Source organism: Arachis hypogaea, chromosome 2 (genome assembly GCF_003086295.3).
Source record: "Arachis hypogaea cultivar Tifrunner chromosome 2, arahy.Tifrunner.gnm2.J5K5, whole genome shotgun sequence".
NCBI lineage: Eukaryota > Viridiplantae > Streptophyta > Magnoliopsida > Fabales > Fabaceae > Arachis > Arachis hypogaea.
Window position 1 is genome coordinate 101,622,932 of NC_092037.1, and position 14,520 is coordinate 101,637,451.

The 14,520-nt window shown below is 32.2% G+C and overlaps 4 protein-coding genes across 4 annotated transcripts; 2 read left to right on the forward strand and 2 right to left on the reverse strand.

Annotated features, from left to right (window-relative positions):
- Positions 1–835: 835 nt before the first annotated feature.
- Positions 836–4,545, forward strand: LOC114924852 (uncharacterized). The gene is made up of 6 exons (XM_072210797.1): positions 836–1,691; positions 1,884–1,958; positions 2,154–2,234; positions 2,589–3,415; positions 3,508–3,607; positions 3,773–4,545. Exons 1-6 carry the CDS (start codon positions 836–838, stop codon positions 4,543–4,545), a joined length of 2,712 nt encoding a protein of 903 aa, XP_072066898.1.
- Positions 4,546–5,602: 1,057 nt separating this feature from the next.
- LOC112758398 (uncharacterized) lies at positions 5,603–7,513 on the forward strand. The gene is made up of 3 exons (XM_025807070.2): positions 5,603–5,987; positions 6,247–6,645; positions 7,175–7,513. The coding sequence occupies exons 1-3, from the start codon at positions 5,721–5,723 to the stop codon at positions 7,331–7,333; spliced, it is 825 nt and encodes a 274-aa protein (XP_025662855.1). The 5' UTR covers positions 5,603–5,720; the 3' UTR covers positions 7,334–7,513.
- Positions 7,514–7,694: 181 nt separating this feature from the next.
- Positions 7,695–9,124, reverse strand: LOC112758406 (casparian strip membrane protein 3-like). The gene is made up of 3 exons (XM_025807082.3): positions 8,761–9,124; positions 8,269–8,392; positions 7,695–8,110 (listed from the first exon to the last, which is right to left on the reverse strand). The coding sequence occupies exons 1-3, from the start codon at positions 9,012–9,014 to the stop codon at positions 7,895–7,897; spliced, it is 594 nt and encodes a 197-aa protein (XP_025662867.1). The 5' UTR covers positions 9,015–9,124; the 3' UTR covers positions 7,695–7,894.
- A 1,258-nt stretch (positions 9,125–10,382) lies between these two features.
- Positions 10,383–13,040, reverse strand: LOC112758417 (casparian strip membrane protein 2-like). The gene is made up of 3 exons (XM_025807093.2): positions 12,707–13,040; positions 11,648–11,771; positions 10,383–10,868 (listed from the first exon to the last, which is right to left on the reverse strand). Exons 1-3 carry the CDS (start codon positions 12,958–12,960, stop codon positions 10,653–10,655), a joined length of 594 nt encoding a protein of 197 aa, XP_025662878.1. The 5' UTR covers positions 12,961–13,040; the 3' UTR covers positions 10,383–10,652.
- Positions 13,041–14,520: the final 1,480 nt, after the last annotated feature.

Sequence of the window (14,520 nt, forward strand, 5' to 3'; positions counted from 1 at the left end):
TATGATTAAACATGCCATGTTTAACTGATAATTAAGAAATGGATGTTCACTTGTTCAAGACTATATGAGTTTTTTGAATGCTTGAAAGTCTAAGGTAAAAAGTTAAAAAACAGATATATTGAAGCTAAATCATCTGCACGTGCGTCTCGCATGGATCCTGAAGATGAATTCACAGTTCACTATTCGACAACACACATGGGAGTTTAATTTCTAATGAAGATAACTTCAACTGGCCAACTATACAGACACTCTTATAAGGTAATAAAAAGTTCGCAAATTGTATAAATATACCTAAACAAATGTGATAATTGTTACCTAGATTATTTCTTTATCAATAATAAGTTTACCATTGTAATTATTTTGTAGTGAGAGTACATAAAAAAAATTACATAGTATATAAGGTGTAATAACTCAACAAATATTTTCTAAGGGAGATTTTTTATTCTCTCCAACAATGAGAAGAACCTATCTCTCTCCCTCTCTTAATCCCTTCTGATTCATCAAACCATCAACATCACAGCTTGAACAGCTTAGGGCATGAGATTTTCTTCATGGTGCGGTGAGCGTGGAGAGCAACCAAGCTGTGAATAAAAAAAAAGTTGTGAATTGAGATCAATCCAATTTTGCCATTCTCTTTCTATCCCTAATTTTTCTTTCGACATTTTCTTTCCCCCATTCTTACCTCTTCCTTCAAACTCATCCAATAGAGTTTGATGACAGGCTATTTCGCAAGATTCTTTCTTGGTGAATATAGCTGTTCCGATCAACGTGTTGGAAGGAAGAAGATATGAATCCCTATTACTCTGTGATTCATTGATTTCTCAAAATGGCAAACATGGCAAACAGATCCTCCCATTGCAGAGGTCGTGGAGCTACATTGGCTTGCTCTCATTGCAACAAGCAAGGCCACACAGAAAATGTATGCTATAAGAAGCATGGGTACTCCTCCCACTTCTACCAATGGCAGCAACATAACACCACCATCAATCACGTGATCACTGAGGGGCATGATGATATAGTCAGTGACAAACAATTCCAGCTCAATTGTCTCCAAGAGAACATTGGAATATCAAGATCTGGATTCACTCCAGAGCAAAGATTTGCCTTGTTAGAGTTGATCAAAGACAAAAGTGTGCAGCAACAACCTCATAATGCAAATCAAATTTTGACTAATTCCATTCACACTTCCACTCCAGGTAAAACCATTGCATTACATTTTAATGCGAGAATTATGAACATTATCACTCCAAAATCTGCACTATGGATCATTGATTCCAGTGCAACAGATCATGTGACTTTTGACTTAAAAGATTTTGCAAGTTTTCAAAATATTGATCCAATCAATGTGATATTGCCAAATGGAACCAAAACTGTTAGCACTATCATTGGCACAATCACATTCTCTAAAAATTTTTTTCTCAAAAATGTTTTATACATTCCTTCTCTTGATTTTAAATTGATATCTGTGTCAAAGTTAACCTCAAACTTACATTGTCAATTGTTAATCAATGATAAGTGTTGTGAGATACAAGATAGATCCACATCAAAAATGATTGGCATTGCTGAGTGTATAGAAGGGTTATATACAATGAGTAGAGAACCAGAATTCTCTCATTTTCCCCCTCTTCCAACAAAGCAAGCTTCATTGGCGGTAACTACTACTACTACTCATCCCACCACACCTTCACACAGTGAGCACAACAACATTTGGCATCTTAGATTAGGACACATACCCATGCATAAATTGATTTTTCTGAAGAAGTATTATCCTTTTATAGATAGTATTGCTTCAAATTTTCCTTGTGATTCATGTCATTTTGCAAAACAAAAGAAATTATCTTTTAATCTTAGTACAACTAAAATAAAAGATTGTTTTGATTTAGTTCATATGGATATCTGGGGTCCTATTTCTGTCCCTTCCAATGAAGGACATAGGTATTTTTTGACTGTGGTGGATGGTAAGAGCAAATTCACTTGGATTTTTTTTATGAAAACCAAATCTAAAGCATCACAATTGGTTATTAATTTTGTGAATTTTGTCAGAGTACATTTTGAAAAACAAGTTAAGTGTATAAGGACCGACAATGGGCCAGAATTCACTCTAAAATCCTTTTTTGCATCAACTGGAATTTTACACCAAACTTCTTGTGTAGAAACACCAGAGCAAAACGGGATTGTAGAGAGAAAACACCAGCATATTTTAGGTGTTGCTAGAGCACTGCTATTTCAATCAGGTATTCCACATTGTTTTTGGCAATACGCAGTTGCTCACGCCATTCACCTAATTAATAGGCTGCCCAGCACTAACCTGAATAATGCTAGTCCTTATAAGCTTTTGTATGGCAACTTACCTGACCTTTCATATTTAAGAGTATTTGGTTCTCTTGCATATGCCTCCACATTAACAAATTCAAGAACAAAATTAGACCCAAGAGCCAGAAAAACAGCTTTTCTTGGTTTTAAATTAGGAACAAAGGATTTTCGACTTATTGATTTAAAATCAAAGGAAATTTTCATATCCAGAAATGTAATTTTTTATGAAACTCATTTTCCATTTTTACATTCCACTAGCACTGACATTTCTGTAGTGCCCATTCGTACTCCACAATGCATTGATCTTTTTCAATATGATACACCATCCACACATCATTTGCAATCACCCACACATACCACACTCATAGATTCAAATGAACATTTCTCACGCTCAATGCACTCACCCATTTCCTCACACACCATTGCACCCATTACCACACCACACACTAATAATGCACCTGCATCACAACACTCTGACATCACACATGACTGCATTACTAGAAAGTCTGAAAGAGTCAAGAAACCGCCTGCTTATTTGAAGGACTATCATTGTATGACAACCCACACAGCTCACTCTAGCAATGTTTCCAACTCTAACTCTTTATATCCTATCTCACAACACTTGTCATATGATAAACTAATCCCGAAATATAAGTCACTTTCTCTAGCCATCACCTCAAATCAAGAACCTAGCACTTATGAGGAAGCGGCTGCACATGAATGTTGGAGAAAGGCAATACAAGATGAATTGACAGCTCTAGATCAGAACAGAACTTGGTGTCTCACTGAACTCCCAAAAGATAAGAAGGCTGTGGGTTGCAAATGGGTTTTTCGGGTAAAATTCAATCCCGATGGCACCATAGAAAGGCACAAAGCGAGGCTAGTTGCAAAAGGATTCACTCAAGTGCAAGGAGTAGATTATGGTGATACTTTTAGTCCAGTTGTCAAAATGACTACCCTACGAGTAATGTTAGCATTAGCAGCGGCAAAGAAATGGCATTTGAAACAGCTGGATGTCAACACTGCCTTCCTTCATGGAGATTTGGACAAAGAAGTTTATATGAAGATACCACCCGGTTTGGCTGTGTCACAACCAGGTTTGGTTTGTAAATTACAAAAATCTCTATATGGGGTTAAGCAAGCAAGCAGGCAATGGAACATTAAGCTCACTCAGACTCTTCTGGTTATAAGCAGTTTTTTGATGATCATTCACTCTTCATTAAGAAACAATCTGAAAGCTTCACTGCCATTCTAGTATATGTTGATGACTTGGTTTTAACCGGGAATGACATTGGTGAAATCAATTCCATCAAGCAAGATTTGGATGACAAATTCAAAATAAAGGATCTTGGTGATCTCAAATACTTCTTGGGAATGGAAGTAGCACGCTCTAACTCTAGAATTCACATTTATCAGCGGAAGTACACCATGGACCTTCTCAGAAATTTTGGTTATCTAGATTGCAAGCCTCTCTCTACTCCATTTGATTATAGTCAGAAACTTTCAAAGGAATCAGGTACCATTTTAACAGACAACACTATTTACAGACAGCTCATCGGCCGACTCCTTTACCTCACAAATACTAGACCCGATATCTCCTATGCTGTGGGACGTTTGAGCCAATTTTTGGACTGTGCAACAACTTCTCACCTACAGGCTGCTTTTCGTGTACTCCGATATTTAAAAGGCCGACCTGCAACTGGTCTCTTCTTCTCCTCTACTTCTAATCTGCATCTCACTGGATTTGCCGATGCTGACTGGGCTACCTGTGCCGATACTCGTCGCTCCGTTTCCGGTTATTGCTTCATGCTTGGGAACTCGCTCATTAGCTGGAAGAGTAAAAAGCAAACCACAGTTGCCAAGTCCTCTGCAGAAGCTGAATATAGGTCTCTTGCTGTTGCCACTTGTGAAGCTAGTTGGTTATCTTTCTTAATGGATTTCATTGGCTTGCCGCTTCAAAAGTCTATCACTCTATTCTGTGACAACCAGTCAGCCATTCACCTTGCCAATAATCCCATTTTTCACGAAAGAACTAAACACATTGAAGTGGACTGCCACATTGTTCGTGAAAAGCATTTGTCTGGTCTCATTCATCTTATGCCAGTTCGTTTCAAGGATCAACTTGCTGATTTTCTTACCAAAGCTCTGCCACCGGGTCCTTTTCTTGCCAATGTTTCCAAGCTAGGATTGTTAGATTTACACAATTCTAGCTTGCGGGAGGGTGTTACCTAGATTATTTCTTTATCAATAATAAGTTTACCATTGTAATTATTTTTTAGTGAGAGTACATAAAAAAAAGGTACATAGTATATAAGGTGTAATAACTCAACAAATATTTTTTAGGGGGGATTTTTTATTCTCTCCAACAATGAGAAGAACCTATCTCTCTCCCTCTCTTAATCCCTTCTGATTCACCAAACCATCAACATCACAGCTTGAACAGCTTAGGGCATGAGATTTTCTTCAATAATAAGCTCCATTATATAGATGAAAATGGGGTAGTATCTAATGCATTTGGGTCTAAATTTGACATCAGCTCTACTCACTCATTCATATGCCTTTGAAATTAAACCATCATAATCATGATATATGATGAGGCTATGAGCAAAAAACAGAAAATATGTCTATATATGGATGTGGTATTTCCTTGCAAGAAACCAAAAATGATATAAATATCCAACATGTAATGTAGTTATGGAGTTTTGAGCCATGTGTGTGATCACATCTTGCATATCTTTGAATATAGCTCATAGAAAAATTGTGAAAAGAAATACTAATTATCATAGCTTTATTTTTTAAAACTTTTTTAATATGAAAAAAAAAACATATTTTCACCAAGTTGAAAATCAATTAAGTCTCGAATTTGATCTTCATTTGAGAGTTTGTTGTTAAATAATAAATGATTATATATTAAAGTGTGAATTTAAATACCTGATATTTATTACGAGTAAGCTAAATTAAAAATTGGTTAATTTTTGTTTATTTTTATTTTTTTTATCTCGGTAAGACAATGATTAATCTGTGAGTTTATTACTGGTCAGTGAATTGTTGCTTACACAAAGTGAAATTTGAATTCTCATAACTTTTTTAAACAACAGACAAATAAGCTAACTATTTGACTAATCCAAATTGGTTAAGAAGTTGGTTAAAGGTTAATTATTATTGATTAACTTGTGTAATTAATTTAAGAATGGGCCAAAGGCCAACTGAAGCCTTAGAAATCCATCAACAAAAAGAAAAAAAAGGCCTGACAAAAAATAGTCTAGGCCCAGCCCACACCATTCACTCTCACTCCTAATCCTCTTCCATATAAAAACCCCAAACCCTAACCTCAACTTCGTTGCCGCAAAACACAAACAAACCCTAATACAAACTCTTCGGAGCGCAGCCAAAAGACTTGTCCAAACATGGCAGAGCGCGGAGCTGGCGGTGAACGCGGCGGATTCGGCCGTGGATTCGGTGGTCGCGGTCGCGGTGGTGACAGAGGCCGCGGTGGTCGTCGCAGAGGTGGTGGCCGCAGGGAGGAGGAAGAGAAATGGGTTCCAGTGACGAAACTAGGACGCTTAGTAAAAGATTCAAAAATCCAGAGCCTCGAACAGATCTACCTTCATTCCCTCCCAATCAAGGAGCACCAAATCGTAGACCAATTGGTCGGACCTTCTCTTAAGGACGAGGTTAGTTACATTCTGTTATAACCGTTTCTTGTTAGTTATAAACAAATACGATAATCAATTTCGATAGTTTATATGAATTCGTTGAGCTGAGTTAAAACTTGTATAGTAAAATTCTTCTCACAAACTCAATTTAGGGATCTAAACTTGCAAGAGTCTAAGAGTTAATTTGATTTAGTTATGAGTGAGTGAGTTAGTTAGTTAGTTAGTTAGATCGTTAGAGTTTGTTGTAACGGTTATTTGTGGTTTCTGTGTATGATAGGTGATGAAGATTATGCCGGTTCAGAAGCAGACACGTGCCGGTCAGAGGACAAGGTTCAAGGCATTTGTGGTCGTTGGTGATGGAAATGGACACGTTGGATTGGGAGTGAAGTGCAGCAAGGAGGTGGCTACTGCTATCCGTGGCGCCATCATTCTGGCGAAGCTTTCGGTTATTCCGGTGAGGAGAGGATACTGGGGAAACAAGATTGGGAAGCCTCACACTGTTCCTTGCAAGGTTACAGGGAAGTGTGGTTCTGTCACTGTTAGGATGGTGCCGGCACCTCGTGGTTCTGGAATTGTCGCAGCTAGGGTTCCTAAGAAGGTTCTGCAGTTTGCTGGTATTGAAGATGTGTTTACTTCATCAAGAGGATCCACTAAGACACTTGGAAATTTTGTCAAGGTTTGAAATTCTGTCGAGATAACTTTTTTTCTTATGGCTTGTTTAATTTTGTTTATAATCTATGGGTTGATATGTACATATTTTGAGTATTGAAAAATAGATTATTAAATACATGTGAATAAATTTGGATTTGGCTTAACAAGTTGAAGAGTAAGAGATGTAGAATTTTTCTACAAAATGTAGTTTGTTTATAATTTGTTCATTTATAGTAAATTGGCATACAATTTGCCTGAATAGTTCCCATGTTAATGCATGATTGTAGTGATTTACAATTTAATTGGTCCATAAGTGGAAAAATGCTTAATATTGTGTTTGGATATGCTGTTATGTCGGAGTTTAGATTAGAATCATTAAAATTTGCTTTTCTGTTAGCATTAGAGCTAGTTTATGATAAGATAGAAACCTTGATCATATGATTACCAAAAGCATTTGATCGTATTGTATCAATGTATGGAGTCGTATCAAAGACAAATTGATATCAAGATGTATAAAATAGAGTTTCGAGAGTATTAATATATGTTTTTTACAGGCTACTTTTGAGTGTTTGTTGAAGACCTATGGATTCCTGACACCCGATTTCTGGAGAGAAACTCGCTTCTCTAAGTCTCCATTCCAAGAGTACACAGATTTTCTAGCCAAGCCGACCACAAAGACCCTCATCCTCGAGGAAGAGAGAGTTGATGCTTAAGCCAAGTCTTAGTTTTTTGCTTTTTAAAATGTTATAATTGTGATGACTGTTCTTTAAGCCTCATTAGTAATTTACATGTCTTTCCTGTATTTTACTTTTTGGAGTTGACGTATGAATTTTACATCTCCATGGATTTTGTTATCAAGTTTTGTTGATTTTATATTATGCGAGTTTTCAAAAGGACTAAGTTTTCACTATCGACACTTTGTATAGGACCTCCAATATTTCACCCTTATTTGTTGTCAGGAAATTTTTGTCGGTATGTTTAAGCCATTTGCATGTTGTGTATAGTATAACCTTCAATCCTGCTCCTATCTTAAAAGTGTTAAGAGAAAAAATAGAGGAGAGGAATTGGAAGGAAAATTGACATAAGTTGATTAGGACCAAATTAATGCAAGTAATCAAGTTGATGCTCAATGAGATCAAACCTTACAAGTTACAACCCAAGGAATTAGGACTTGGGAAACAGAACAAACAAAACAAAAACAAAAACAAACAGCACAAGTAACTTAGCCCAAGCTAGAATGTTATATGCAAGTTTCTTTAATCTTTCAAATCTTTCTAATGGCTCCTAAGAGCCACAGCAGTCATAATTACCAAGAACAAAAGTAGAACCACTGAAACGAAGGCAGAGATCACAGCTCCACTTGTTTGTTGACAGAAATCTGTAAACTGATTGCATATGGCAAGCCAGTTAGAGTCTTGGTCCCCATTATGTGCCAAGTATACTATGGCGGCCGCTGCAGCAGCACTTGCAGTTGCTAGAGTAAGAAACACCTACAAATGTTTCACAAGGAAAAAAAACATAGGTTAATTCAAATTATGCATTTTGCAACTGGTTATTACTAATTACTACAATTTTTTGTATAATTTATTCTAAGGAGTTAGTCATGAATTTATTAAAAAGTGCAAGAGAGATCATAGAATAAAATTACCATGTCTAGAATGATGAGGAAAAGTCTTGGTCCAACTGCATGGGGGCGTATGATGGTTACTATAGAGAAAGGCAGTGATAGAACCAAGTAACCACCCACAAATGCCATTGAAATAACAAAGAACCTGCAATTTTTGGTAAGCCTTACATTTTATGAATGCATCCAAAGAGAGATATTCTTAGGTGTCCTTAGAAAGAGAGGAAAATGAAGGAAGGGGGAAAAGTGAGCCTTTTTCACATAAATTAAAATTTAACCTTTTTGGATATTATTAATGGATAAAGCATAATTTATCTAAATGTTCTATGAGCATATAGCAATTTTGTTTCGCGCATCGAGTTTACGTATTACTATCTATCATTGAATGAGGTGCAGGACTTATACGAGATAAGTCATACACCTCATCAAATGGCAGTGAGACACGTATATTGACTCGGCGTAAGAAACAAAAATGAGCATAAATATAGAAGGTAGAGCATTGAGAGAGTGACATACTGAAAAGCAGAGAAGTTATCATAGCTTGCTTCAAACTGAAGGAATTGAGTGAAGAAAGGTAAAGTTTGATCAGCCATTGACATGGTGGCAGCAGCACCAAGAGCAGCAGCTATGGCACCTAGCCTTAGAATAAAGTCCATTATTGCCACCCCTTTCTTCCATCCTCCTCCCCTTTTTGGTGCACCAATCAATGGTGTTTTTTCCTTAGCAATTTTTCTTGATGATGACTCTCCCACTTCAATAGTAGTTGACATTTTTTTTTCTTACCCTTTAGTTGGAACTTGAGAAGAAAAATATATATGAAAAATGTTGTCTAAAATTATATGAATTGTAAGATTTAGTGATGAATATTATGGTTTCATGGTTTATGAGCTTATATAGAAAGAGAATGTGGTCAACGGTCAACGTTTGATATAGGAGAAGGTATTAAGAACTTAATTAAGTAGGATATAGGAGAAGGTATAAGAGGAGTTGTTATAAAACCATTTCCACTTCTGACTTTGTAACAAAGCAAGTAGAGGCACAAAAATGTTATCTAATTATTTCATTAGTTACTTTTTCAAGTGAAAACGGATCATGTTTATATATATTTTTTTAAAATTATTTTCTTAAGGGAATTTTTCATAATTATGATAATATTGATTTTATTATGTATATTGAATCGACATATATTTTTTTTGTATTATTAGATAAAATACGAGATTTTTTCATATAAATCTCACAAAATATTTATGTAATTAAAAAAATATATATATCAACTTGATATATAAAATAAAAATGAATACAAATAATATAATTCATGGGTTTTTTTTCTTAAATTATATTTGCATGAATCTAAGTCAACCATTGATAGTGCATTGGTTCTCTTAATTTTGTTTTGGTAGCAATAGCTTCAAAAAATTGGGGTTTTAAATAATGTTGTAATGGAAAAGTGATGAAAGATTTGATAGTTGTGATATACCATGCAAAGAAATTAAAGTATTTTGTAACCTATCAACCAAACCGCATAGACTCTAATTTATTAGTGCAATATTGGACTCTCTTTAATTTGTCAACCTTGTCTAATATAAGTTATAATAATAAAGAGAAATTAAGGATAAGTAAAATAGTACGGAGGGTTTAATAATCATGAATATTTTAATAATGAGTGAAAATTTTATTTGCATGCAACCTCAAACTTATTCAAGACAAGTATGAGATGAAAAAGAAAATTAAAGTAAGAAACTTATCAATTATCTTGTTGATATAAATTAAACTATGACCTATCTAGTGGTGCCAAAGGTAAATTCATACTTTATGTGTAAGTTGTTGCCATTGTTTTCTTTGAAATCTATATAGTCCATAGTAGAATAAAGAAAATAAAATGCTAATATAATTTGAGAGAAATGTGTATGCTACTTACAAAATACAAAAAAAAATACAATTAGTAGTACAGTCGTTTTGATAAGAAACAAAGAGTGAAATGACGACGACAATAACAGAGTCTTATTCTATTAAGCAGGATCGGTTCATATATGTAATTCGATCGTCAATACATAAATTTTAAATATGAACTAATTAATTAATTAGTTAAAGAGCTACTAATAAAGAATAGAGAATTATAAGCTGTAACACAATAATCATGGCTCAAACTTGTGTGTATTAAGTAGAAATCTTATAATACAAATTCCAACCCAACATCAAATTAGAAAAAGCCAATAACCAATTGAATTTGGTACATCATTGACTTAAGAAAATATAAAGATCCTCACAATTCATCACAAAGTAACCTTATGATGAGGAAATTTTAGGAAATTACAAACTAAACCATACAATATAATACACAAACAATGAACACATAGGCAATAATAATAATTTGCATGAAGCCCCCTAGGAAATGTTGAATTTAGGCATCAGTGCTTCCCAAGGGCCAAAGTGTTAATGATAATGATGATGACGAAGGAAACCACAGCCAAGAATGAAGAGATAACAGCTTCACTGGTTTGCATACAGAAAGTTCCATATTGGTTGCATATGGCTAACCAATTTGGGTCTTGCTCTCCATTGTGTTCCAAATATACTATGGAAGCAGCTGCACCCGCACTTGATGTGGCTAAAGTCAGAAAAATCTGCAAATATGTAACAATTCATATCATAAGATTCTATAATCTAAGTTATGTAAATATATTTGTGAAGAAAAAAAAAAGTGAAAACAAAAAATAAGACTTTATTGTTTTCACTATTTTCACTTTTTTTTCTTTACAAAATTTAAAAAACAGAAAACACTGAAAATAACGCAAACCAAACGCACCCTAAAACTTCTAAGATTCAGACCAAATCGATAAAATTAAAAGTTTAATTGGAATTAAACTGAATATAATAAATTAATATAATTTTTAAACTAGTTTTTTAGTAAAAAAAAAGAAAATTTTGATTTTATGAAAGAGTTTTACAATTTACATAGACAATCAATAGTAAATTGTCATATTAATAAAAATAATTAATTTTTAATTCCATATTTAAAAGTCATCAAAATATATAAATCTGATTGAATGAATGTGTAAAAGTCTTTATATTATCAGTGCATTAAAATTAATTTAAAATAAAATTACTAATTTATTACTAAATCAAATCTAATGCATGACTGATTTTTGGTTAATCCAGTTGAATGGATTCATCTAGTTATTAAAACCATGGTAAATATCAATAAACTTGTTGTATTTGGTAACTAAGACAAATATAGAGATATAAAGAAAAAAAGTAATATTCCATTATTAGATTCTTGAGAATTTTTAAGGATCAGAAGGTTTTCAAATAATTATGAATACTAAATAGGTCCTTTTTATAATTGAGTATTACTCTACAACAAAATTTTCTGAATTTTTGAGGTTTAATTAAGAGAGCTTACAGTGTCTAAGATGATGAGGAAAATCCTTGGACCAACTGCATGAGGCCTTACAATGGCTACAATAGAAATAGGTAAAGAGAGGACCAGGTAGCCACTCACTAATGCCAATGTAATTACGAAAAACCTGCATTATTTTAATTTAGTTTAAAGAAACATATCGTTAATTAATCACAATTAAGGATCAAGGTAATATATACATGTTACATCATTTTGGAAGATAATAAATTTGGACAAAATTTTCTAATTCTCAAATATTTCTCTAGATAATAAATAAGAAATTACTCAGATGATTAATTTGAACACAATGCAACTAGTTCATCTTATTGATTAATTAAGAGGATTAAGGATTAATTAACATTTTGTCAAGCATGATGTTTATATAAAATCAACTATTTTCTTATATTGAATAGACTGAATTTCTTTTTATACATGGATTAAACAAAAGTTTAATTACTCTGTTAGTTCCTATAGTTTCGCGAAATTTTCAATTAGGTCCCTATACTTTTTTCCTTTTAATTGAGTCCTTGTACCAAAATTTTTTTTAATTGAGTCCCTATCTACACTTTTTTTTTCTTTTATTTAGGTCCATATACCAAATTTTTTTTTTAGTTGAGTCCCTATAAACTTAAGCTAATTATTACTACCAAGGACTTAATTGAAAAGAAAAAATTAGTGTAAGAACTCAATTAAAAAGAAAAAAAGTATAGAAACCAAATTGAAAATTTCATGAAACTATAAGGACTAATAAAGTAATTAAACCTTAAACAAAATACGAAACACGTTAATTAAAAGAATTTAATTTAAATGTACTGATAATGCAACAAGTTTTACACAGTTATCTGAAAAAAATTATAATTTTAAATACTAAATTTAAGAATTTGTTACTAACAAAGAGATGCCAATACGCAATTGTTTATATAAACCGGTCAATGCATGAAAATCAAATTCTAAATAGAAACGGAATTGATTTGGTTTAGAAAAAAAATTATAAAATAACATTTTTCTAACAACAAATTGAAAAAAGTAATTAATTAAGATAATTAAGGAAGGTGAGATTACTGAAAAGCACTGAAGCTGTCATAGGAGGCTTCAAACTGAACAAATTGATTGAAGAAAGGGAGAGTCTGATCAGCATTGGCCATGGTGGCAATGGCTCCAATGGTGGAAGCTAAGGCACCTAACCTCACTATGAAATCCATTATTGACACTCCTTTCTTCCATCCACCTGGTCTCTTTGGTGTTCCAACAATTGTTGCTTTTCCCTTTGAAACATTATTATGGCTTGATTCTGCCACATCAATTGTTGTTGACATTTTTGTTTCTAATTAGAGAAATTTAATTCAATTACTATATATGTTATTATGTGAAGGATGCAAGTGTTATTATGATTGATTCAAGCTTATATAGAGAGAATAATTTTATGGGGTTAGTGAATTAAGTGTAGTAGTGAAGTTGTTAATTAATGAGATAATCATTTCCAACTTATTCAACTTTTTTTTTTTTATATATAGTAAAGCAAGTAGATGTGTAAGGTGTAGAGAAACATATATTTAATAAATTAATTTCACATTTTTTTATTTTATATTTATTATTATTTTTTTAAGGAATAACTAAATAAAGTGTATAGAGTACTTAATTAATTAAATGCCAAAAAATATTTGGTATTAAATTAAATTATTTAATAATTAATCCAACTTATTCAAAGTAAGTGGTCAAATAATTTAAAAGATTAATTAGCATATAATTATGAATATGAGAAATGTTTATGAACAACAAACCCGACTTGGTATTATTCAAATAATTCGTATAGTTTCTATATGATTAAAGTTCATAATCCATATTAACCTAACCCATTAAATGCAAATAATCAAGAGATATTTGAATTTATTAATCCATCAACCAAACCACATATAGCAAGCCTCCCTAATCCATAACACTGACACATTATTCATTATTGGATTCTTTGTTAACCTAAAATTAATTTTTGACCTAAAATTGAGTAAACTATAATATAGGATATAACTGTTGGAATTTATATACGTGGTTACTTTTTGACAATTTAATGAGTTAATTTGTTTACAAAATAAATATTCTTTTTATATATATATATAGTCTAATCCAAATGTAGCAATTCTAAAGGCATTTCAAATGAAAAAGAACTAATAGCACTTATTAGAATTCTACTCTTTATAAATAATGGAGGAATCACCAAATAAGGCAATATTATTCAAACTTTTTACTTTTTATATTATAAATTATTTATATGTGTATATATATATGTCAAATAATAAAAAGAGCAATTACTCAAATCAATCTCTAATAATTTTAAAATCGGACATTTTAGTCTTAATATACAAATCAATTTCTAAGGTTTTAATCCGACAGACAAATCAGTCTCCAATTCATTTTTTGGCAGATCAATCTCCAAAAATTTTAAAAGTGGATATTTTAGTCTCCAAAAAATTAATATATAGATCAATTCTCAACGTTTTTTTTGTCAGACATAACTGTCTTTTGTCAAAAAAATAAAATAAAATAATTATTATTATTATTAATTGCATAATAATATTGTACCATAATTTTTTTTTGTATTATTTAGATAAAAATAATAATAAATTTATTCATTAAATTTTTATGTATGTATTTATAATATAAAAAGTATATATATATATATATTCACTCAATAATACTAATAATAATAATAGAATTAGGGAAATTTAATTTGTCCTTTCGTTAGTAGAATTGGGCTCATATTTTCAATATTATTGAATTGGATTTCAACTTAAGCCATTAGTGATATTAAAACAAAGGATTATTAGCTTTTATATATAATCTATAAATAAAATTTCAGTTATTTAATCTTACTATTTTCT

What these genes read in the sequence shown, in the direction of transcription:
- LOC114924852 (XM_072210797.1), top strand. Translation starts at nt 836, where the DNA reads ATGGCAAACAGATCCTCCCATTGCAGAGGTCGTGGAGCTACATTGGCT. An exon ending in TTTTTTGACTGTGGTGGATG is followed by an intron (nt 1,959 to 2,153) that starts GTAAGAGCAAAT and finishes CTTCTTGTGTAG; the next exon opens with AAACACCAGAGCAAAACGGG. An exon ending in TTTAACCGGGAATGACATTG is followed by an intron (nt 3,608 to 3,772) that starts GTGAAATCAATT and finishes TTGGTTATCTAG; the next exon opens with ATTGCAAGCCTCTCTCTACT.
- LOC112758398 (XM_025807070.2), top strand. Translation starts at nt 5,721, where the DNA reads ATGGCAGAGCGCGGAGCTGGCGGTGAACGCGGCGGATTCGGCCGTGGA. An exon ending in GACCTTCTCTTAAGGACGAG is followed by an intron (nt 5,988 to 6,246) that starts GTTAGTTACATT and finishes TGTGTATGATAG; the next exon opens with GTGATGAAGATTATGCCGGT. An exon ending in CACTTGGAAATTTTGTCAAG is followed by an intron (nt 6,646 to 7,174) that starts GTTTGAAATTCT and finishes TGTTTTTTACAG; the next exon opens with GCTACTTTTGAGTGTTTGTT.
- LOC112758406 (XM_025807082.3), bottom strand. Translation starts at nt 9,014, where the DNA reads ATGTCAACTACTATTGAAGTGGGAGAGTCATCATCAAGAAAAATTGCT. An exon ending in GATAACTTCTCTGCTTTTCA is followed by an intron (nt 8,393 to 8,760) that starts GTATGTCACTCT and finishes CAAAAATTGCAG; the next exon opens with GTTCTTTGTTATTTCAATGG. An exon ending in TCCTCATCATTCTAGACATG is followed by an intron (nt 8,111 to 8,268) that starts GTAATTTTATTC and finishes AAACATTTGTAG; the next exon opens with GTGTTTCTTACTCTAGCAAC.
- LOC112758417 (XM_025807093.2), bottom strand. Translation starts at nt 12,960, where the DNA reads ATGTCAACAACAATTGATGTGGCAGAATCAAGCCATAATAATGTTTCA. An exon ending in GACAGCTTCAGTGCTTTTCA is followed by an intron (nt 11,772 to 12,706) that starts GTAATCTCACCT and finishes AAAATAATGCAG; the next exon opens with GTTTTTCGTAATTACATTGG. An exon ending in TCCTCATCATCTTAGACACT is followed by an intron (nt 10,869 to 11,647) that starts GTAAGCTCTCTT and finishes ACATATTTGCAG; the next exon opens with ATTTTTCTGACTTTAGCCAC.